General features: G+C 47.1%; 1 protein-coding gene across 1 annotated transcript in view; it reads right to left on the minus strand.

Moving 5' to 3' along the window:
• The window catches only part of ACACB (acetyl-CoA carboxylase beta), a 3,851,763-nt gene that overhangs the window by 211,071 nt on the left and 3,616,988 nt on the right, over positions 1-23,704 (minus strand). The window contains exon 50 of the mRNA XM_069619430.1: positions 6,743-6,855. Coding sequence (XP_069475531.1) covers positions 6,743-6,855 — 113 coding nt within the window. The remainder of the gene's footprint in view (positions 1-6,742; positions 6,856-23,704) is intronic.

The raw sequence follows: 23,704 nt of genomic DNA on the forward strand, positions 1-23,704 counted from the left end.
GGGGCCCGGGCGCGCTCCCACGTCAGCCCGGGCCTGTGTAGAGGTCACTTTGGCAAGCCTTGCCTTCCAGGTGGGCCCGCAGGGTATCAGGGATACCAGCCGTTATTGGCCACCCAGCCGAGGGGCGGTGAGAAGAAGGAGGAAGGCGAGGGGGCCAGGCGTGCGCCACGACAGCCCAGGCGGGCACAAGAGGACGAGGGAGAGGGCTTCGGGATGCAGGGCAGCCGCGACAAAGAAATCGCCGATCAGGGCCCGGGGCCCACCAGGTCGATTCGCCTTGCAGTCCGCTCCTCGTCACCGCGCCGCACCAGGCGTGGCGGGTGGCGGTCTGCCCCTCAGCACAGCACTGCACCAGGCGCGGCGGGCAGGCAGGCAGTGAATGTCCGATGGTCGCTGACTGTCTCTGGGGCATCCTCCCAAGGGGCAGCGAGGTACAGGGTCCGGTGGGACGCCACAGCGGCAAGGCCAACAGAGGCAGGGTGGAGCCTGAGTCAACACCCCCGGGCTCAGCGCGGCACTAGGCCCCGAGGGGGAGGGGGAGCACGAGAGCTCCAAGCAAATTATCTCCAGCTGCAGAGCCCCGCCAGGGCTGGGGAAGAAGTCAATGGGCTCCACAAAGTTTCCGACGTTAGAAAATTGTTGCTTGGAGTGGCTATCGTTCCTTCAGCATAGTGTACACCTCAATTCACCCGGGGCCATACAGGGAGCTAGTCGTTCAGGCAGCCATCTTGCCTGTGCCCCCTGGTGGCCTCCCTCTTGTAGAGTTTCTCTGTGTTTTTCCACATCTCTTTGTTGGTTTGTGTAGCATGTTTTAACCAGCTATTCTCTCTTTTTCTTTTTTCTCTCTTGAGCTTAGTGAGCTCCGGATTGCACCATTTTTGGTGGTTTCTATTCCCACTTCCAAGTTTGAACTTGATAGGTGCCAGTTGCTCCACTAACTCACGTGCATAATGAGAGTATTTCTGAAGGATGTCCACACATGTGTCACTCTCTTTGTAGTCCCCCAATACCTTGTTTATGCACTGTTAAAAAATGTACTGGCCCTATTGTCTTGAAATTTCGGTTGTGCACTTTCTTTTGCTCGTTGTTACTCTTTTGTTGTTTCTTTTTTATATGCACGGCCAAAACCACTTTAAAGTGGACTGATCAAATACATAGGGATGTCCTTTCCATCTGGATGTCAATTTTATTTGTGTAATGACCCAGTCTAGTTGGTTCCTCTTGGCCGTAGTTGGCTCCAGGTTGATCACTTTCAAGTCAATGGGCCTCATTACATGGATGGCGGTAAGGGATTACCGGCACCGGTAAGGGCACCGGTGCCGGTAATCCCTTACCGCCCTACTACGAGGTCCCTTTGCTGGTCCCTACCTTAACGGCTGGACACCTTGGTCTCCAATCCAGGCCTTCCCATCGCTGACACCTATGTCAGTACTTCCTCCAGACAAACTCTCACCAACATCATCTTTGTCGTTCCTTCGCTCGACCTATGGACCCTTCATATGCTTGCACTTATCTCTCCTTCCTCCTCTTCTTCTCCCATTAATGGTGGCACCCAATGGGAGGTCCTCTCAGAACCATAAAGGACAACATTGGTGTTCTCGCTCCAGCATTGGCCAATTTCTGTAATCACTCCTAGGCTACTGGATCTCCCCCCTCCCTTCTCAAGCACACCCTTGTGCACCCCCTAAAAAATCCTTCTGCCAACCCCTCTATTCCAGCAAAATATCGCCCGATCTCCATCACTCTTTTCCTGGGCAAACTCATGGACAAGTTGGCTATCTCCCATCTAACACTTCACACTGGATCTGTTGGTTGTCTCCATGACCATCAGTCTGGCTTCAGAGCAGCCAGAGGCACGGAAACTGCACTCCTGAACACACGTGAAGATCAGCTCTCTAATCTTGCCTCTAGCTCTACCTCCGTCTCCTCGACCTTTCCTCTGCATTTGACACGGTGAACCACAACATCCTGCTTACTCGGCTCTGTGAGAACCTTGGCATCATGAATCAGGCTCTGGCGTGGCTGACCTCCTTCCTCCTGGATCAACCTTCCCAGGGTCAGAGGTATCACTACATATTAACCCCACCAAAAATATCGCTGTATATACGATCTCTGACTTAACGCCAGCAAGACTGAGATCCTTCTCATTGGGACCCCTGCTCCTGTTTTTCCTCTCTCACTCTGGCTACCCTCCTTGGGCCCTCTGCCCTCACCCTCTTGTGAGGCAAACAACCTTGGGAGTCATCTTGGAATCCCCTCTCTCCTCTCCACACATTATGGACCTTGGCAAGAAGGCCCATTTCCAGCTGTTCCTCCTCAGAGGAATTCTCCCTTTTCTCACATTCCCCCAGAAGCTCACTGCCTCCAGAGCCCTGGTTCCCTCTAGGCTGGACTACTGCAACAGCCTCTTTCTCAATCTGCCTATCTCTACTCTTTGCCCTCTTCAACTCATCCAGAACAGGACTGCAAGACTTATCCTTGGCCTCAAGCCCAGGGACTGCATCTTTCTGGCCCTGAAATCCCTCCACTGGCTCTCGGTGGCTGCAAGGATCAAGTTTAAGACTCTCTGCATCATCCACAAGGCTTTCTGGGGCCATCGCCCTCACTACCTTCAACGCTCTTTTCCTAAGTACCTTCCTCCTAGAGCACTTTGCTCGTCTACATCTAACTCTCTGCAGGTGAGTCGCTTCTCCAAGCAGAGAATGAGGGGTATATCTCGCTCCTCAGCAGGTGCCTCCCTATGGAATGGCCTCCCTGCCTCTCTCCGCCGTTGAACCTGATCTCCTTAAGTTCCAGAAATTCATCAACACCTCCCTTTTCTCCTCTTCTTTCTTGCTCCCTCTCCCTTGCTAACCTTCCCTTGCTCCTGCTACCTCTGCTGACTGCCTGCTCTGTGTCCTCTGAGTCTTACAGGACATAAGCCTCCCCAACCCCCTGACCAGTCCCCCTGCACTTGCCGCCTGGCCCAACTTGCACTGCCACCTGGCTAACCCTGCACTACCGGGCTGGGATGCCCCCTGTAGTCCAAGCGTTCCTTGCGCTTAACTCAGGGCCCTGCTGCTCTGGGTATACTTCTCCCGATACCCTCCCCCCTGCACTTCTTGTTTGCGCACTTGCACAATCTCAATGACACAAGGCCTAGTAAGATCGTTGTCTTGTATTCCCATTGTTCCCCCTCCCTTGCCTTGTTGCACCTTGAAACACTTGTGTCCAGGTGCATAAAAAATACCAAATCAATCAAGTCTGTGCAGACCTTAGGTCGGCAGGATGATGTTCCTCACATCCCCATTGAATTGGGTTCACTGGGTCTACTGCAGTGACCTCATGTGCATTCTTGATTTTGGGACTATGAAGATACAGGACACCATGATCCCTAGAATCCTTAATGAAGCCTTAGCTGGGAGTCCCTCTTTCAGTTGGAAGATGGATCCTGTAGTCTAGAGGCTTGTCAATCTCTCTGGGGGACTGATAGCCAAGTCTCACTCCATAACCACCATGGCTCCAATAAACTGCAGGGATTTTGGAGGGTGTCAGAAAGGATGTCTTAGACTGATGAAGAAACCCAACATGTGGGGGAGAGTGAAGCTCTTCCGCAGATGCTCTAGTGATTGCAGAAGCTAGTCGTCAAAGTAGGAAAAGATCTGTACTCCTTATCTTCAAAGATGGGCAGCCACCACTGCCATGACTTTTGAGAAAACATTCAGGGCTGAAGTAAGGCCGAACAGGAGCATTTTAAACTTGTAGCAAGTGCTTCCCATCACAAAACAAAGGGATTTACGATCCTTGGGTTGAATAGGGATTGAAAAAGTTTGTGTCCTGAAGCTCTAAAGACAAGAACTAGTGTTCAATTTCAGAGTTTGGAGCATCCACACCAATAGGACCAGCTTAAAACAGTCATTTCGGAGGAGCTTGTTGAGGAGTCTCATGCCTAGAATGGGTCTGAGATTTCTATCCATCTTTGGCAGTAGGAGGTTTAGGGAACACCAGACTTTTCCAACTTCTTCTGCCGGAGCAAGCTTCATTGCACCCTTTATCAAAAGCTGAGCAATTTCTTAAAGTGGGAACCGTTTAAAATAAACAAGGGAAAAGCAGGGGGATTTGGGCAGGTTCCACAAACAAACAAAAAAAGACAGGCACTGGCCTAAGCCCACAACCTGAGGGACCCATCAGTCCATGGAGATGTTGTGTCATGACTGTGGACAGAAATGCATCTGAAGGTGCGGTCACCAAAATTCATCATCAACAACTTTATTCGGCCATATGGCCATCAAAATACATCATAACACATAAATACTTGCAATAAAAAATTGCAGTCCAACCTTTCCCATGAAATAGAAAAACAGTGCCCAAGGCCCCAAGACCTATCCCAGAGTCAGACACCCATAACTGAATTGTACACTAATCAGTTGTCCAAATTAACAAAATCTCCTCCTCCATTAATAGTTCCCCAGAGCCTTTTCCCCAGAGGAATTGTGTTAGCTCCAGAGAGAAATGTGTTTCGAGACTTAGTTTCCGGGGGATGCGCATTGGTGTAATAGGAAAGGGGACTGATTTCAAACATACTATGTGCTGATGGGGGGCGTTGCATGACAACACTCAATATGCCATCAGCCACTCTTCGGTCCTTCAGTTCAATACGTAAAGAGTCAAATGCGGACCCACCCTTGTAGGATAGTCTTGTACAGTTTACAATATCCTCTTGAATTAATGATGGACATCTGCATACCGCTTGGAACCAATGAGTGCATTTATTGAGGAGTGATTCTCTAGATTATGGGCAGTTGTGGGCAGTTTTTGGTACTCTATGCAAGAATAACAGACCCCCTTCCGAATCCCTTTCATGTTGTTAAATTCCACACCTTGCCCATGCTGGAATCTAGTTCCTCTGTGGCTAATGTCGGGGGCTGAATTGGATTTGGCAAGGCCTGTCCCTCCACCCATTTGCATGTCTATAAGCCCCAGTGCCACTGGCCCAACTATAGCATGCTGGGATGAAAGTTATTCTGTTTGATTAGAGTTTGGGCGGGACTGCCTAGGACTGCTAGAATCTGCCCTTTCTCAGACTGGTCATTGATACCCCCAATGAGGTCTCTGGTTATATCAGGCAATTTGGGGTGAGGCAACAGAGGACAGTGGGCTTTTTCCTCCAGTGGCTTGGGGGCTCCTGTTTCAACCTTCATTCTGAATTTACACTCCCCTCTTCTTTGACCATCAATAACAAGAAAAAGCAATTTTTTAAAATCGGCTAGTTCAGCTAGAACTAAATTCCATTTACATCCCTTTGGTCCCTCATTTATTTTTTGGGGGTGGGAGACATGCCAGGAAGAGAAAGAGTACAAGGAGAAATGGTGCATGGATGCAAGCTGTTATTAGCACACCTGGCAAACACTTCTTAATGGGATGAGGGGGACTTGAGGGTCTTCAACGCCGAGCTGCAAAGCACCCCATGAAGGGAGAAAAAGGTTCAGAGAGTTCAGCAGAGCAGGAAAATATATCTAAGACGAAGAATCCGAGGGAGGACACAATCCATTAGAACCAAACCATTGCCGTTGGAGTATCATAGTCCCAGAAGATGCTGATGCAGAGTTTCCATGCTCATCATCTGGTAAGTCATCACTCTGGATGATTCAAGACCAAACCACAACAGTTGACAAGGTTCCTGGTGTCCACTTTTATGACAAAACATAGGATAGAGGTTAACCCTAACCAACGATCATACACGTGTCCAGAATTCAAATATTTGGCATCTAGCCAACTAGTGGAGGCCATCCCACAAACTTCTGCAGGCATTCTCACAATTGAATTCAGGGGATGTTGACTCCAGAAGAATCCCATACAGACAACCACTGCCAACCCTTCCAGGTAACGAGACACATTCCTTTGTGATTGCCTGGACGGACCTCATATCAGGAAAATAGATTGTCACACCTGGTCTCCACCCATCACTCTTTAGGGCAACAGATTAAGGTTTCCTGGATACTGGACTTTACAACACTAGAGATTCCACTTTGGGAACCTCCAGGATGAAGAACAAGTTACTTACCCATGGTAACATTCTTTTGACTGATGTTCCTCCCTCGTAGTCCTCGTCTTTGACATATGTTGTCCAGCAGCTGAAGCTGGACAACATATATCAAAGATGAGGAATACGTGGGAGGACACAAACCATTCGAAAAGGCTTCCTGTGACACAACAGCTGGTGCATCCACTAAACAGCACCAGTACAACTTTCTGGATTCGGATACTGACCCAGAGAGACTAAGAGACACCTTGCAGAAAGGCCTGCCTTTAAGGTCCTCAAAGGGCAACAAAATTATAAATGCCCCTTGCCCAGTGAGATCTGGATGGAACTCACTCAGAAAAATAGCTAGGGCACCAAAAAGGTGAGCAAAACGTGGAGAGGACACACCAAAGAGAAAAAGAGGACTTACTTTCTTACATTTGAGCACAGCCAAGAGATGGTATGTTTATATGTACAATGCAAATAACTTCATTTACAGAGTCTGAATTGTTATTAACAAAATGAAACGCCCAATTGTTCTCACAATGAAAGCTGGAGCGCCTCCTCCAAAAAACAAACAGGTATGGTCGGCCAATAAGACACCAAAGATATATGTTTATCCCAAGGAAACGTATGCAGACACAACCCAACCGTTGGATGGCTAGCTAAACAGATTTGTATCAACATTGCTGTTCTAGCCAAATCCATATCTAGCATTTTAGACAAAAAGTACCATCTTACCCAGTTGTTCAACAAGTCTTGAGTAAACTGAATCAATTCGCCGCATTGTCTTAATCAAGTCTTTCCTTCTGAATCTTATTTCCACAGTTCCTTCAGCCTCCAGTACACCACCTCTGCAAAAAGGAAACAGTTGCTTATAAGCTGTTGCAGGGCCATTTTGCATAAGATAACTGCCCATTAGAAACGTCATGCTACATAACTTTACTTCTGCCTGTGGGATTAAGCATGGAAATAATTTTACTATGTTGCCAATGATAAACACAGGGAAATTAGGGAAGAATTAGAAGAATCTTTTTCATAACGTTGATCACACTGATTATGATGTGGTTTATGTTACAAAGATCAGGCAGGTGGGCAAATTGAACTTCCTGAACTCTTTTAGTGCTTCAGGTATCTGTGACACACAATTGTATTTAAATTGTATAAACCTTTTTTCAGCATTCTTTAGTGCCTCATCATTATTCCTTACATGGGCAGATATGTAGCGCACCTTTAGCGCTCAGTTATAAAGAGATTCTTTACCAGGAGTGCCTGCAATTACTTAAATGAATCAAATTGTGGGATTAACACAGTCCAGTCTTGCATTACACATGCCAACTGCTGGTGATTCCTTGCTTTTGGCGTTGTATGTGGAGCGTATAACCTTTCCTCTAATCAGACTGCAGACCACAGCTCCGAGCCCCGAGCCTAGTGTCCAGAGCCCCGAGCTCCAGCATCTCAGAAGACCCTCAGAAGGAACTTCTGGGGATACTCGGGTGTGGGTGCAGCGGTTCAATAGAGGAGGAAGAAATCGGGGGGTTCCCTCGGGGGGACGTCCGGTAAGCGGGTGCAGGTCTCTATCCCTGTACTGTCAATCTCTCTGTACCTCTCAGCAGCCCTCAGAGCTGTGGGAACACCATGTGTGCTGGGAACAGTAACTGTTGCCGCATGTATCTCACATAAGACTCGCATGAGATTGCAACTGTAACCAGCAGCAATTACATTTTTTTTATTTTTAAGCTTTTACTCAACGAAGCTATATATTTTATTTATTTGAGTAGCGCATAACAGCCCATAGACATTGTGGCGCTGTTACATAGATAAGTAGGCTACTTAGTTACAAAGGTACATACAGAGAGTATAAGATGCAACCACTGTGGTGAATTGGTTACAGTGGTACAAGAAATAGTTACATTGGTGTATCATGCAGCACCTGAGGTGAAAAAATGCAAAAGTTTACAGGAACATGAGTACACGGCGTAAGGCATAGAGCGAGGGTGAAGGCACAGGTTAGTTGAACAACCAAGTTTTGAGGACTTTGCAGAATTTCAAGGTGTGAGGGTTCATTTCTGAGGGTGAGTGGCAGGGAGTTCCATTGTCTGGCAGCAATGAAAAGGAAGCTGGCGCCCCCTGCTTTGGCTCGTCTGACTCTGGGGATTATGAGATGGTGGGAGTATGGTGTTCTCGTGGGTCTGGAGGAGCCCGCTGTCACTACTTTCGAGGAAAGGTGGTGGGGGGGATGGGACTGTGTAAGTAATGACCTTGTGAGTGATGGCGAGAGTTTTGAATAGGACGCGTTCTTTGATGGGGAGCCATTGGTCCTGGCGCCAGATTTGTTTTCTCATTTGGGAATGTTGAGGGCAGCTTGAAAGGCGTTGTTTTGGATAGTTTGGAGTTTCGTTTGGTTCTTTGCTGTGGTGCCAGCAAGGAGGACGTTACAGTAATCCAGTCTTGAGCCTATTATGCCTATTATGCCTCTGGCGATAGAGAGGCAATTCTAAGTGGATAAGAATGGTTTAGCTGCGTTAATCAGCTTGGTGTAGTAGGCAGCTGAGGCGTTTACTTGCCGTGGCATGGAGAGGGTAGCATTGAGGTAGACTTCTAAGGTGTTGACCGCTGGGGAAACCGGGATCTGTATGTTGTCGATTGTGAATGTGGTGTATTGGTTGGTGAGTTTGTTTAGGGTTTTCTAGGAGCCTACTAGCAGGATTTCCGTCTTATCGACGCTGAGCAGAGGCGGTTGGCTGACATCCAGGCCGAATAATGGAGTATGCCGAGTTAAGGACCTTGGCATAAGTTTCGTAGTTACCGGAGAGTGGGAGTAGGACTTGGGTGTCATTGCCATATTTAGTGTAAGCTATGCCAAAGGAGTCTAGAATGTCAAATAGGGGCTTAGTGAAGATGTTGGTGAGTGGGCGAGATACATGATCCCTGAGGGACTCCGCAGAGGATGATGGCAGGAACTGTGCAGGCCTGATCTAAGAACACTCCAATGGCTCTTCCTTGCAGAAATGATCTGATCCAGGCAGCGGCGCTAGGTGAGAAATGTGCTGAGGAAGTGAGGTGGTGACAGAGAATGTTGCGGTACACTACATCAAAAGCGGCTGACAAGTCGAGGAGTAGGAGTAGAGCAGGCCTTGATCCTTTATGTCATCTAGTTGTTTTTTTAGGTAAAGACGAGCAGATTCTGTGCCATGACCAGGGTGGAAGCCGGATTGACGTAGGCCCAGGATATGGTTGCTTTTGAGGAAGTGTTGGAACCGAGTGTAGGCCGCTTTTATCAGGAAAGGTACTGTAGTTATGGGTCTGTAGTTGTTCGGAATGGCAGGTTCAAGTGACAGCCTATTTTATAAGTGGTCGTACCCAGGCTTCCCCCAAGGCTAGGGGGGACATGTCCTGGTGCAAAAGAAGCATTGATAAACGCAGTGAGAAACACAGCACAGTCTTTGATGATTGTGGCTGGACAGTCATCACCTTTGCAGTTCAAAGGTTTGAGGTGTTTTAGAAAAGTGAGAACTTTGCGTTCCTTGACATCATTGAAGGAGAAGTGGGGGAAGTCATGGGCAGTGGCGAGTGTGGCTGAGGGTAAGGACAATGCGTTCTGGTTGTTTTACATTCTGCTCTGCAGAAGGTGAAGTTTGTTGAGCATGGCAGTTTGGATGTTGAAACACCATGATTAGTCTTTGATTATAACCAGTGTGGTAGGAGCTGGTGAAATTAGTTCCCTGAAGATGGCAAAGATCTCCTTGGTTCCACCTTTAGCATTGGTAATTCTAGTGATGAAGTTGGTGGATTTGGCTGAGATGATTGCTTTTTTGTAATGGGTGGCTATCTTGTCAAGTGGAGAGGGTGATGTGTTACAAGGAGCGGAATTTGAGTAGCTCTGGGGTAAACCAGGCGTTAACATGTCTGGTAGATTTGGCTTTCCTTGATGACAGTTGTGCTATGGCATTGACCGCATTCTTTAATGCAGAGTTGTGTATATCAGCTAGAATGATGGGATCGTTGGAGAAAGGAGGTTTGAAAGCGAGGGTTTCTAGATAGAGCAGTAGCCTATCTTTGGTTAGTTTCCTTGAGCTAGGAGCTGGGGCTGATGGTAGTGGAGTGGTGAGATGTTTTTGTTCCGTAGGTATGAGGATGGAGAAGTGGATGATGTGGTGGTCAGTCCAGGGGCACGGGGCGTTGGAGCAGATTAATAGAGATCAATTGTGGTTGGCTATCCAGTCTAAGATGCGGCCCTTAGAGTGGGGGGGGGGTTGGTGATCGATTGATTGAACCCCAGGGCGTCTAGAGCTTTGGCTAGGGATTTGGCATGTGAGTCATCAGGGTCATTGAATCCAAGGTTAAGGTCTCCCACTAAAATGGAATTCAAGGAGATTTTTTGGTTTTCAGATAGAAGGTGTATGAGGTTCTCCTGAAAATCAACCAAGGGGCCGGGTGGGCGGTAAACGATATGTATAGTGATGGTGAAGTTGGGGGAGGTGGTAAGTTTGAGGGACAAGAAGTCACTGTTACCTTCAAAGGAATTGGTGACCTGTCTTAGGAGGAGGGATTCCTTGGCAATGATGGCAATTCCACCTCTTTTGGTGTGTAGGCAGCCCTGATGGTAGAAGTTGTAGCCTTGGGGTAGGGCTTGTGATAAGGCAGGGCCGGAAGCTTCATGAAGCCAAGTTTGGAAGATGGCAAGGAGGTCAAGATTGTGAGCGGTGAGCAGGTCGCATATTTCTAGAGCGTGAGCTGGGAGGGAGCGGGCATTGATGAGGGCACATTGGAATTCGGGAAGTGGTTGGGTAGGCTGCATGCGGGGGCTGCTGGTTACGCCAAAGGAGGTTTGTTTTGTTGGTTTGTTTTTATTATTTATATTGCGCACCAGACCTAGGGGTATTCGGGCGCAAAGGCAAGAAGAGGGTTGTTCAACTTAGGTTACAGATTAAACATGGGGTACAGCTATGGTTATAAGTGCTGTGGATATGCATTGTCAAGAAGTCGCAGATGTGTATACATTGAGTTTACAAGAATGTGGGTGTGACATAAAAATGCGGCGGAACAAATATACAAGATATACATGAAATCCTAGTTGTCAGAAGGGTGAGGTTAGGCATCATGTTCTTTTAGCCATTGAATCAAATTGGATCTGAATTGCCGGTAGAGTTCTTCCCTTAGAGCAGGGGGAAGGGAGTTCCAATATTGTGCTGCTTTAACAGCAAAGCTACTCCCGCCAGATTTAGTGAGTTTGAATCCAGGTACTAGCAAAAGGTTGGTGTTAGCTTTTCTTAGGGGGCTTAGAGGCTGTTTGTCTGGTGAATCTGTCTATAAGGTATTGTGGGGCTGCGTGGTTAAGACATTTGTGTGTAAGGGATGCTGTTTTGAGGAGGATTTTGTCTTTGTTGGAGAGCCAGCTGGTAGATCTCCCGAGGTCTGATATAGGGGCGTTTTTAGGGAAGTTTAGGGCAGCTCTCAGGGCATTATATTGAAGTGTCTGTATTTTGGCGGTGATGTATTTGTTGCTGCCTATGTAGAGGGTGTTGCAGTAATCTAGTTTCGACAGGATTAGTGCCCTTGCTAGAATGACGCAGTTGTTAGGTGAGAGGAAGGGCTTGGCTGCTCTGATTAACTTGCAGGTGTAGGAGGTGGCTGAGGCCATGGCATTCACTTGTTTACCAAAGGTAAGCGTGGAGTCTATGTAAAAGCTGAGGGTTTTAACTACTTTGGCCACGGTAATGATGTTATTGTCAATTATGAATGAGTCTAGTTTTTTGATGTTGGAGGGAGTTCCTAGAATGAGGAGCTCAATTTTGTCATCATCAGGCATAGACCGTGGGAGGCCATCCATGCCTGGATGATGAGGTAGACTTTATTCACAAAGGCCAAATCCTTGTCATAATCTCCCGTCAACGGGATGAGGATCTGTGTATCATCTGCATAGTTAGTGTAGGTGATACCGAGACCGTCTAGATCATCGAAAAAGGGCTTTGTGAAAATATCGTAAAGGGTGGGAGATGCACATGATCCTTGGGGTACACCGCATAAAATGGGTGCGGGGTCTGCGGCTGCAAAGGGAGAGAAAACTCGCATTGTCCTGTTATCTAAGAAGGACTGGATCTATGCGACTGCTTCGTGGGAGAAGCAGGCTGCCGTGACCAGATGATTGCAAAGGATTGCATGGTGTACCAGATCGAATGCGGCAGAGAGGTCAGGGAGTAGTAGGAGTGAGGTCGTGCCTTTATCTCTTAACATGTCTATTTGAGCCTTGAGGTCTAGGAGTGCAGTCTCAGTACCATGTTGTGGTCTGAAGCCGGACTGTCGAACTCATAGGAGGTGGTTTAGTTCCAGGTGGTGCTGAATTTGTAGGTAAGCTACTTTGTCCAGGATTTTCAGTAGGAACGGCACAGTGCTTATGGGGCAGTAGTTGGTTGGGATGGAGGGGTCCAGAGTTTGCTTTTTGAGGAGGGGGAGGACCCAGGCGTGTTTCAGGTTGCTAGGTATAGTACCTGATGTGAAAAAGGTGTTTATGAGTTTAGTGATGAAGGGTGAGAGTTCACAGGCAGCGTCTTTTATGATTTGGGCTGGACAAGGGTCCCCATGGCAATTGGAGGGCTTGAGAGAGAGGATGACTTTCTCGACTTCTTTAATAGATACTTTGCGAAAGTAGAAATGTCAGATGTAGGTGGAAAGGGGGTAGATTTCAGAGTTGGTGGTGAATTCGTGGCAGCCTTGGTGGGGGTGCCTATGTTGGCAGTATTTGGGATAGTTATGGAAGCTTTTTTGTTGTGGATCTTCGCCTGAAGCATTGTTATCTTGTTGGCAAGGGCATTTTTTATGCCTGTGCACCAGTCCTTATCCTTGAGGCAGGAGTCGGGAGCTTGGATAGGGGATTCTACTTCCTTTAGGATGGCGAACAATTCTTTGGTGTTGGATTTGGCTAGAGTGATACGGGTGTTGTAGGATGTTTGTTTCGCAAGGATGATTTCTTTTTTGGACTGAGTGGCTATTTTCTTCAGGTTATTTTTATTGAAGTCCGAGGGGTATGATCTCCAGGTTTTTTCACTTAGGCATTTCTTTTGTCTTTCAGTAGGGGTGTGAACCAGGTATTTAGGTGTTGGCGGGGTTTGCTCTTCCTAATTTTCAGTGGTGTGATAGTGTCTAGAGAGGCAAGCATCATTTAATTGTACTTTTCTACCAAGGAGGCAGGGTCAGACTGGTCTGAGATGGAGTTTAAGGTGGGGAGAATGAGGGGGGATGAGATTTTCAGGGGTAATATTTTTTCTTATTTCTAGTAGGTGCAGTGGGAGCTACGATGCTGTTATTCATAGGTGAGGTGGCTTCTAGGGTGAAGGATACCACGTGGTGGTCGGACCATAGTTGAGGCATTATAGAGGTGGTGGTTGGGCAGTTGTGTTCAGCAATCCAATCGAGGGTCCTTCCTTTGATATGTGTAGGATCTGTAATCTTTTGGGTGAAACCTAGTTCCTCAAGGGTGCTGTTAATTTGTAAGGCATTGGGGTCACGTGGGTCATTGAATCCAAGGTTGAAGTCGCCTAGGATGAGACAAAGAGTAGAGTTTTTTTAGATTGTCAGATAATAGATTCATGAGGTCTTCCTCGAAGGAGCCTAGGGGGCCTCGTGGTCGGTAAATCAGGTGTATGGTGATAGTTTGGTTGTTGGCAATGGTATGTTTGGCTGTGAGGGATTCACAAGAATTAGTATTGTGGGGTGAGGAGAGTCTTAGGGCTAGGTGATTTTTAACAATGATAGCAAGGCCGCCACCTCTAGACGTGGTGCGATCCATGCGTATAAGAGTGTAGTTGGCTGGGATGGCTAGCATGATGGCTGGTCCTGCTGCAGGATGAAGCCAGGATTCCGTAATGGCCAGGAGATCTAAGTTCTCATTTTGGATTATGTCCGCTATTTCAGTAGCATGGGCCATAGAGTCGGCGTTTATAAGAGCGCCTTTTATTCCAGGTAGGATGGTTGGGGCAGAGGGGCTGTCTGAGCGAGTTGTACTTAACTTGGATTCAGTGTGGGTGGATGTATTGATGCTGGTGGTGTTGATGTTGGTGGTCAGTGGGGAGTGGGTATGGCGGGTGCAGCATGGGCTAGTTGGTTAGAGATGCCTGCAAATGAGATTTTGGGGCTGCCTGGGTTCATGTGTATGGAGTATTTGTTCCTTAGTTTAGGCAGGGAGACAGTTATTTTTATGAGTGTGGGTGGTGGTGGCTAGGGCAGAGCATCGACTAGAGTTGGTGGGCTTTTGGAGTACTGTTGTCGTGAGGTGAGGTGGGGGTACAGTGGGTTGCAGGGTGTGCAGATAGGGCAGTTTTGGGTTTATTGTTGGGCGAGTGATGAGCCAGGCTAGCGTAGTTGTGTTTGGCTGCTGAGGTACGGGTGCGCAGGCGGAGTAGGTGATTTCTTGCATACGTGTCTCTTGGCTAAGAGGGGCACTGAGTTGGTAGTGTTCAGGCACGCAACATTGTTAGTCTACGGTTGTGCAGTGTCTGAGTGGGGAGGGGAATGCATCACTGGCTGGGTGGGTAGCTAAGGGCGTGTTGGGAGGGGGAGATGGGAGGGAGTTGCTAACTATGATGTATCAGGTTTGGCATATTTTGGGGGCACACAGGTGCAGGGTGTGTTGCATGGGGCTGGCCTTGAGTGTGAGAGGTTGAGTTGGCGGGAGGGATGAGAGTTGCTATCTGGGATGGTGTGGGGGGGTTGTTGTGGGTCTTGTGTCAAGGGCTTGATTATGGGTGGAGGATGCGGAGTGTGTGGGAGGATGTGGAGTTGAGCTTGACAATGATGATGGTTGCATTGCCAGGCTGGGTGGAAGGTAAGAAGCAAGTAGGTGTGGGGGTGGGGGATAGGTGTTGGTTGGAGTGTAGTTTGATATATAGGTTATTATTCTTGGATGGCAGGCAGGAGCCGTGCATGTTTGCAGGTGGCTTGTATTTGGTGGCAGCAGCGGCGTATTAGCGTGGAGCGGCAAGGAATTTTTGATCTTTGCTACTTATCCTGTTGGGCTGGATAATCTGCTGGGGGGAGTGGCAGAGGCCGGGTAGGTACAGGACTGAAGCCCAAGTGCGTGTGTTTGGGTAGGCCTGGAGTAGTGTTTGAGGTTGGGTGTGCAGGTGGATGTGGTAGTGGGGGCAGATCAGGATAGATCTGGTTAGGCAGATGTAATGTCAATTTAAAAACACAGCTAGAATCAATGCAAAGCACACCTTAATCAATTTTAAAACACCCTAATCAATTTGAGTAACAGTTAGAATTGTTTGAGATCACACAGTTGGAGTGATTAGGGAGATGCTTGTGAGGCATTGCAATGAATAGGTACAGAGCCTGTGTGTTCATTAGCCATCACTGCTTTGACAGCAATGGCAATTGACTAGGACTGTCTGTCTCCTCCAACTGTTTTTTCATTCATTAGCCTACATAGTATCAGGGGGCAAGGTTTTTCTTTGCCGCAATACAACTTGATCCGATTCATCCTACATTAATCTAAGTGAACTCAGCAGCTGTGTTTATTTGGACATGTGGTGCTTATATTAAAGTAAAAAGGCTCATTAAATAAAAAGAAGTTGCATGGACCCCACTGGTTACTTTATCAGCATTCACCTATTCAGAAGAGCAACTTATACACCTCTATTGTTTTTCTTTGTGAGGTGCCTCGAAAAGCTTTCCTCCGTTTTGGGAAGAAGACGTCCAGCCCTGCAGTTCTGCCAATAGAGTGAGCTTTGGAGTACCTATTGGCGGTCTGCAATGCTGTAAGGTGGTGTTATTTACCTATATGAAGTAAGGGGTCACAAAGGACCAAGAACTGACTGTCCTGTGCTATTTTGAATCCCTGGACCGTGCAACAACAGGTTGTTCACCACGAATAGGTAAATGTTGGGGATGAATAACTTTTACAACTAGAGGAGTGGCAGCCTGCAGGACAATCCAAGGGCCATTGACATTTAGTAGCTTCGGCGGGGGGTGAGGACTCTGGTAATCACATCGCATAAGATGTAGATAATCAAGTGCAGAAATAAGAGGGACTAACCAAAATGCTGAGCTAAATGTAGCCCCCAGCACCATTCCATTTAAACATAGCTTGAGACATGTTCTTGACAACGGTCAGGAGTATACATTATCCGCACCTCAAAGAAAAGGAAAACAACAGATTTCTGTTCTAGCGGTCAAAGTGGCAGCCTGGGGGACACGGACAAATATGATCTAACGAATTCAGTACAAATGATGGAGTGAAATGTGGTAGGTGTCCTGGCTGAGCAGGCATCCTTATACATGAATTGGCCCCAAACAGTCCACTTCCAGGATAAACAATTAATCCGCAAGAGCCCTCAACTTGAGCCCTATTTTTCTAACTTCTGTGCAACTGGTCGCACAAGAATCCGTAGTACACCACACTGACTTAATAGCAGTGAAGAAGTCTAAGGAGCCTCCTACAGATCAACCTTCACCTTCAAACAAATTGTTCGAGCACTCAAAACACCCCAACGGAAACAACTCTCACTGTACAGAATTTTGTATTAAATTCTTTGGTGAATGTGAAAGGGGGAAGTGCAGATGCACTTCCAATACTTCTAGGGAAATAGTCCCTATAATTGTGCCGGAACTGGGCAAAAATATAAGGAAAAAGAAGAAAAAGAAATCTCTGGAGTGCAAAGAAAAGGATGTGACTTCATATTTGCAACAGGGCCCCAAAACAACAAATCAGAAGACGTGCAAAATAAAAAAAGGATCTAAATTGAAATTCCTGCATGCACCAAATAGGGCGCAAGATCAAGAGTCCAAATACTTGAGAAATCATAAAATTAAATCAAAGGACGTGGGATAGGATTCCAAGATGGCGGCCGAGATGGGCAGACATGATGAGCGGTGCTCTGTCTCCCAGCTCAAGGCTCCGATAATAAAGATTGAAAATTAGCAGCCCAGCGGCCCCGAAAGCAAAAGGAGTCGGAGCCCAGGTGGACAGCATCCAAGGAAGACACCATCGAGCAGGCGCGGGGTCCAGGGGGAGCAGAGACGAGGCAGCACGTCTGCCCGCCCAACAGTAGCCCGGCAGCCGGAGAGGAATGGAGAGGAACCTCCCGCGCGAAATACGAGGCCGGCGGGACCAGATTGCAGGGAAGCCGTGAGGCAGAGACAAGGCGAGCCCCATCCGACAGAAAGAAACGCGCAGAGGCACCCCACAACCGAGACCACCAACGCGCCGTCAGTGCCATCCAGCAGGACGTGGGCCCCAACAGAGAGGATGAGAGCCCCCAAACGGCGCCGCCAGAGGACCCCAGCAGGAGGCGAGGACAGGAATGGGAGAACCCCAAGAGAAGGCAGACGGCGGGGAGGGCCCCCAGCGGTGGACGGGAGAGGGGCACAGCTCCAGAGCAGCTTCCTTTGATGAGGCAGAGCACCGGGGAGCCCAGGAAACCAGCGAACCACCACGATATGGTGGGGGACCCCAGAGGAGTGGCGGCAGTGAGAGAGGGGGTGATCCAACCAGAGATCTGACGCAGTGCACACCTCCTTCCACCCACAACCACAGTACACGCAGCGAGTCCGGAAAGGAGGCGCGGGACGATCAACGGACCCGGACCGGTACAGCAGGAAAGCCAATGGAGAAGAGGACAGGGCGAGCACAAAACAGGACGGAGGAAGCAACAGAAGATCCCTCGCAGCGACGCAGAGAGACCACACAGGGAGAGGCAATAAGGTGAGGAGGGGAAACCGAAGGGGCCCTTAAGGGAACAAGTACAACACGAAGTAGCCCCCTCACAGGCCAGGAGACACCCAGAATTCATGATAAGGAAAATCAGGCCCCCCCTCAGACATATTGAGAAAGCCAAGGTGGGGTGCCACCCCCCCCGCCACCCAGAGCAGGACACCTACAAAGACTAGAGGGACTCACGGGGCGGTACAGCCTCCAAACATATAAAATTCTGCACCTGAAGGAGGAGAGTGGGGGCAAGTAACTATAGAACCCACAAACCAGTACCACACTCCACGGAGGGCCCACATAAGGACAAGCAGACGCGGGAAGAGAAACAAGAGAGACATAAGGCCAAGCGAGGGCAAAAAACATTACACGAAGGAGGAACCGCATACCCCTGAAAAGACAGCCATGCAGTTACCCCCACCTCCAAATAAAGAAAGGGATACAAAAAGAAGATACAGGATGAAACAAAACAATTGGGCCACGCACAGACTGGGGAACGGATCATGAATATACAAGAAAAGGAAGGAGCACAAGTCAGTGGCAGAGAACATATACAAGGGAGAAGAGCCCAAGAGGATGGAACACAATAAACCCAAAATCCAGACGCCCCCCAAAACTACAAGATACAAAATAATGAACATCAACCTCAATCAGAAAACGAGAATAGGGAGACCACCTAAGACTCCGACAGAAAACACTGAAGCTTAGGAATGACCGCAGGCAGTCATTCAGCGGCGGCGAGCTCGGACCATTTGGGAATCCCAAGAGAAACTAAGTGGGGTTTAGGACTCCCCATGTCATTTTTACACCTGAGTCTAAGAGGGTATGGCGTGAAGGGCAATACGCCCAAGCGATCATAGGGCCCAGAGCCCTCCTGAGGGAAGTTATGGGAGGGGCCGGGGGGAGATACAGGGGGAACGTTGGGGAATCTAATGGGGGGAGGCAAAGAACGGGGGGAAGTTAAGGGACAATTGCAAAGGGGGCAAGGGGAAACCACTGGCACAGATTGCTATCACGATGAATCTACCAGACAGAGCCACGAGAGAAAGGAACCACACATAGCACGATGGGGCTGAAAATCCTCACACATAACATTAGAGGATTAAACACCCCAGTCAAGAGGAAAAAGGTGGAACAATATCTACATAAAGACAAGTACGATATAATAATGCTTCAAGAGACGCATACAAAGAAGAAGGAAAAAGGGAAACTCCACCTGAAAGGCTACAATCGGATAATACAAGCTAATGATGGGGAAAAGAAAAAGGGGGTCCTGATAGCATTCGCTAACTCTCTCAATGTACAAATTCGAGAAAACACAAGCTGACAAACAAGGAAGATTCCTGTTTGTAAAAATCCAGATCGAAACCTGCCTACTGACACTCGAAACACTCTACGCTCCAAATACGGGCCAAGATGGATTCCTAAAGGACACACTGAACAAATTAGATAACTTTACAAAAGGAAAGATTATACTAGCTGGAGACTTCAACTTGGCATGGGATCCCAGAGAAGATCGATCAAACCGTAGACTTTCACATCAGGGAATCCCAACGCAATCGTTGAAGAACGCCATCGAAAAACTGGCACAAGACGACATATGGCAGCGAATCAAGGGCTCTACTCCGGGATTCACATACCACTCCCATGTACATGGCACAAGTTCAAGCATCGATTATATGTGGTCCTTTGGCGAGCCTGATAGGGGAGATTCAGAATGTAGAGAAGGGTCCCATATCACTATCGGACCACGCACCTTTGGGGTTATCACTCCCCATATGTCGTAAACAATCAGGCTTATAGCGATGGACACTACCACGGGAAGTCATACAAGATCCCGTAATGCGAGAGACAATCAGAGAACAAATAACAGACGATTTTGAACGAAACAACACGCCCGAAGTGGCAAAATCCACAGTATGGGAAGCCTTCAAAGCGGTAATGCGAGGACAGATGATCACACTCAAAGCGCAGAAGGACAGACAATCCCGAAAATGGGAAGAACTGGAAGAAAACTTAGCGAAGATAAGAGAGGAAATGTCAAACAATCATACCCTAAAATTGAAGAGAGCCTACAGACACATACAGGGGCAGCTAGAATCTATTCGAACTAAGAGAGCAGAGAACTAACTACTACATCTGAAACACTGGTATGCAATGAAAGCAAACAAAGCGGACAAACTCCTGGCAAGACAAATAAAAGGCAAACAACAAAGTCAGATGGTGAAGGCATTGAGAGACAAGAACGATCAGAGGAGAACGCAGTCGAAAGACAAAGGAAATATTTAAAGAATACTACCAAAGTCTGTATACAACAGACAAACCAAAAGAAGAGGATCATGCGAGCTATATGAGGGACTTAACGCTCCAAGCATATCACCAGAGGAGAAACTACTGCTGACGAACCAATCACGATGGAGGAAGTATCAAAAGCAATTAGAGAACTCCCGAAAAACAAAGCCCCGGGGTCAGACAGCTACACAGCTGCATTCTACAAAACCTATGCCGGAGCCCTTACGCCGATACTAACAGACCTATATAACACCTTCAAAGACGCAGCTAACATCACAAATACCATGAACTAAGCAAGAATTCTGGTCTTCCACAAGAAAGGTAAAGACCCGGAGAACCCGAGTTCGTATCGCCCCATAGCCCTAATAAATTTGGACGCCAAACTGTATACGAAAATATTAGCCAATAGACTCACACCGCTCCTCCCTAAACTGATACACCAGGACCAATCCGGATTCATCTCTAACAGAACAACACACGACAATATTAGACGGATTGTCCATCTGATCGAGAAAGTGGGGATCACTAAAATTCCAGCAGCAGTACTGGCGTTAGACGTGGAAAAAGCGTATGACCGAGTAGAGTGGTCTATAATGTGTCGCATCCTGGAGAAAATGGGCATGGGCGAAACACAGATAAAAATTATATGGGCCAACTACAACGCACCCTCGGCCAGAATAACGGTAAACGGAGAACTGTCAGACACAATCAGGATAGAAAGGGGCACAAACAGGATTGCCCCCTCTCCCCGCTTTTATATGCAATATTTCTGGAGCCACTACTGGTGAAAATTAGAGAAATACCTGACATCAACGACATAACAATGGGAGGAAACTCCCCTAAAACAGCAGCATACGCAGACATGATGGTGGCCGTGGCGGACCCGGTAGAACCACTGCCTCTTCTCATAGAAGCAATAGAAAAATAAGGAGCGATCTCCGGATTGAAGATCAACAAACAAAAGTCAGAGGTAATGGCTTTACATGGAGACGAACAAGAAATCCAGAAGCGAGCAAGAGAACTTCACCTGCGAGTGACGAAAGAAGGGGTAAAGTATCTGGCTGTCATGCTGACCAATACAATCAAAGGCCTATATGCAGGGAACTACCCGATCCTCCTAGAACAAGTGAGAAGGGACTTGGAAAGATGGAACCCACTCTCAATAACATGGTGGCGCAGAATTACAGTCATAAAAATGACGATCCTGCCCAGACTGCCATACTTCTTCCAGGTGCTCCCCATACGAATTCCATCCACCTTTTTGAAAGCACTCTCCAAAATGATATCCAAATACATCTGGCAGAACAAAACCCTGAGACTCTCCAATATCGCACTCACAGCGCAAAGGACAATGGGAGGCATGGCCCTCCCACATTTTAGAAAATATTACGAGGTGGCCCAGATGTGGGTTTTGAAAGAATGGATCCCAAACAAGTCCGAGAAGCTGGCGGAAACACAAGACAGGGCAGTGGCTAAGACAAACCTGCGCCATCTATTATGGTTAGGCCCGGGTCATAGACATCCAAATGATCGCATAAGTGAGATCATGACCACAACACTAGAAATTTGGAACAGGGCAACAAAAAAAGAAACATTGACAAAAGATCCAGCTCCATTCATGCTGCTATTTGAGAACCCCAAATTCCAACCGGGCACAGAGAAAGGAGCATTCCAGAAGTGGATAAAAGCAGAGTGCACAAAGGTGGGGGACATGTTCAAAGACCAACAAATTATAACGTTTGCAGAATGCCGGGAACTCCTTGGCCTAATGGAAATAGACAGATACAAGTACAAACAACTCCATCACTGGCTATCCTCCCCAAGAATAACACAGGCAGCAACAAGAGCCCTAACGCCATTCGAATCATGCATCATGTCATAACCAGGGGATAGAACATTTTTCTCAACCATGTACAGATTCCTAAACATCCAGCCGGAAGAGACGAAGTGGCAATATATGAAGAGATTGGAAAAAACAGTGGGAAGGGAGATCATGAGAAAACAATGGACATATGTATGGCAAATAATTCCCAAATGGACATGGGCGAACCAGACAAGAGAAGCATGGACAAAAATAATGATACAATGGCATTACACACCGGAAAGATGGAAAAGAATGTACAACACCACACAAATCAAATGCTGGAGAGGCTGCGATGCGGAAGGCAACTGGAGACACATATGGTGGGATAGCACAAAAATCCAGGGCTTCTGGACGGAGATAAGAGCCCAAATGCAGAAAATGTTTAAGGGAACAGAAAACCTAGGAGAAGAGGTTTGGATGTGTGGCATGTGGGACCCCCGGGATATAACAATGACAAAAATGCAAAAGAGAAACTTTATGGGACTTCTAACAGCCGCCTGGCTAGCCATAGCTCAAAATTGGAAGCAGAAGACACCTCCATCCAACCTAGAATGGCTTCAGAGGGTATGGCAACACGTAGCAATGGAGCGTATAACATATACCATTCAAGGGGCACGCCAAAACTTTATAACAGACTGGGGGATGGCGCTTGAATACTTACAAAATGACTATATGCTACAGTGGTGCCCACACAAAATACGAATACTGGACATGTTCACATAAGATTCGATGGACTCTGAGGGAATAGCAACGCAATGTCAAGAACTATTGAGCTGGTGGGATATTGGGGGGGGTGGAGGGAAGGGATGAGGGACGATGTTGGGAGTCCCACTGTTATTGTTCAAGAAATTCTAATAAAAATTATTTTTAAAAAAAAAGAAGAAAGAAGACCAGGTAGCCATGACCAGTTGAGGAACTTAGAAGGAAATGACTCATCTCTATTTTCATCCTGTACAATTGAAATCATCTGTGTGCCCTTATTATTCAACATGCATTTGAAATGTAGCATTGCACTGCTTTTTCCACTACACCCAAATACCTAATGCTGCTATTCTTTACTAAGGATTTCTTAAACAGACTCTCTTCAGGGTAAAACGTCAATTCTTATAGACAGCAATGCTTCAATGTGATTTAAAATTAGATTATAAATTAATCTGTATTTTAAATGTAGTGCTACGAATCCTAATCTTGACTCATCTGCAAATTCTACTTGCTCCAAGTCTCTAGATAGAAGCCTTAGTGCAGCTATAGAGGCAAAAATAGAAAGAATCACTGACCGATTTAAAATTGTACAGCCCGAGTCTTTAAAGATACTTTCCAAACCTAATAGAAAATATGTTGCTGTTGAGTGATCGTTCAGCAGTTTGTTGTCTGATTGATGGTTGAAAGTCACCTTTTGCCATTGTATGACATCAGTAATAAATTGGCTGTGCAACTGGAGGATTTTGAGTAAACCAACATCCAAGGGAAAAAAGAAAAAAAAAGAAAAATAAAAAGGACGTGGAATAGCAAACAGAACCTCGAGATCTGCAACCATAATTGTAAATGACTGGGAGCAACCCCAGACAAGTAATAACATGCTGCAACAACGAAAAGACCCAATCACAAGAAAAGTATGTTATGTAGGAATACAAACTGAGAAAGAATCCCTACCCACCAATGGGGGCCAATTTTCTATTGTGGTAAAAAGGAATCTCATAAATACTCCTATAATAAAAGCGACAGCAACGATTGAATCACAGACTGATGGCTCACATTTGGACGTTCTCAGAACTACAGGAATCACTGTAGTCGATCGAGCAGATGATTCAAAGAACTCATCAGCCGTCGCAAAAATTCC

The sequence above is a fragment of the Ambystoma mexicanum genome, chromosome 10, assembly GCF_040938575.1.
Source record: "Ambystoma mexicanum isolate Mex_15411 chromosome 10, UKY_AmexF1_1, whole genome shotgun sequence".
NCBI lineage: Eukaryota > Metazoa > Chordata > Amphibia > Caudata > Ambystomatidae > Ambystoma > Ambystoma mexicanum.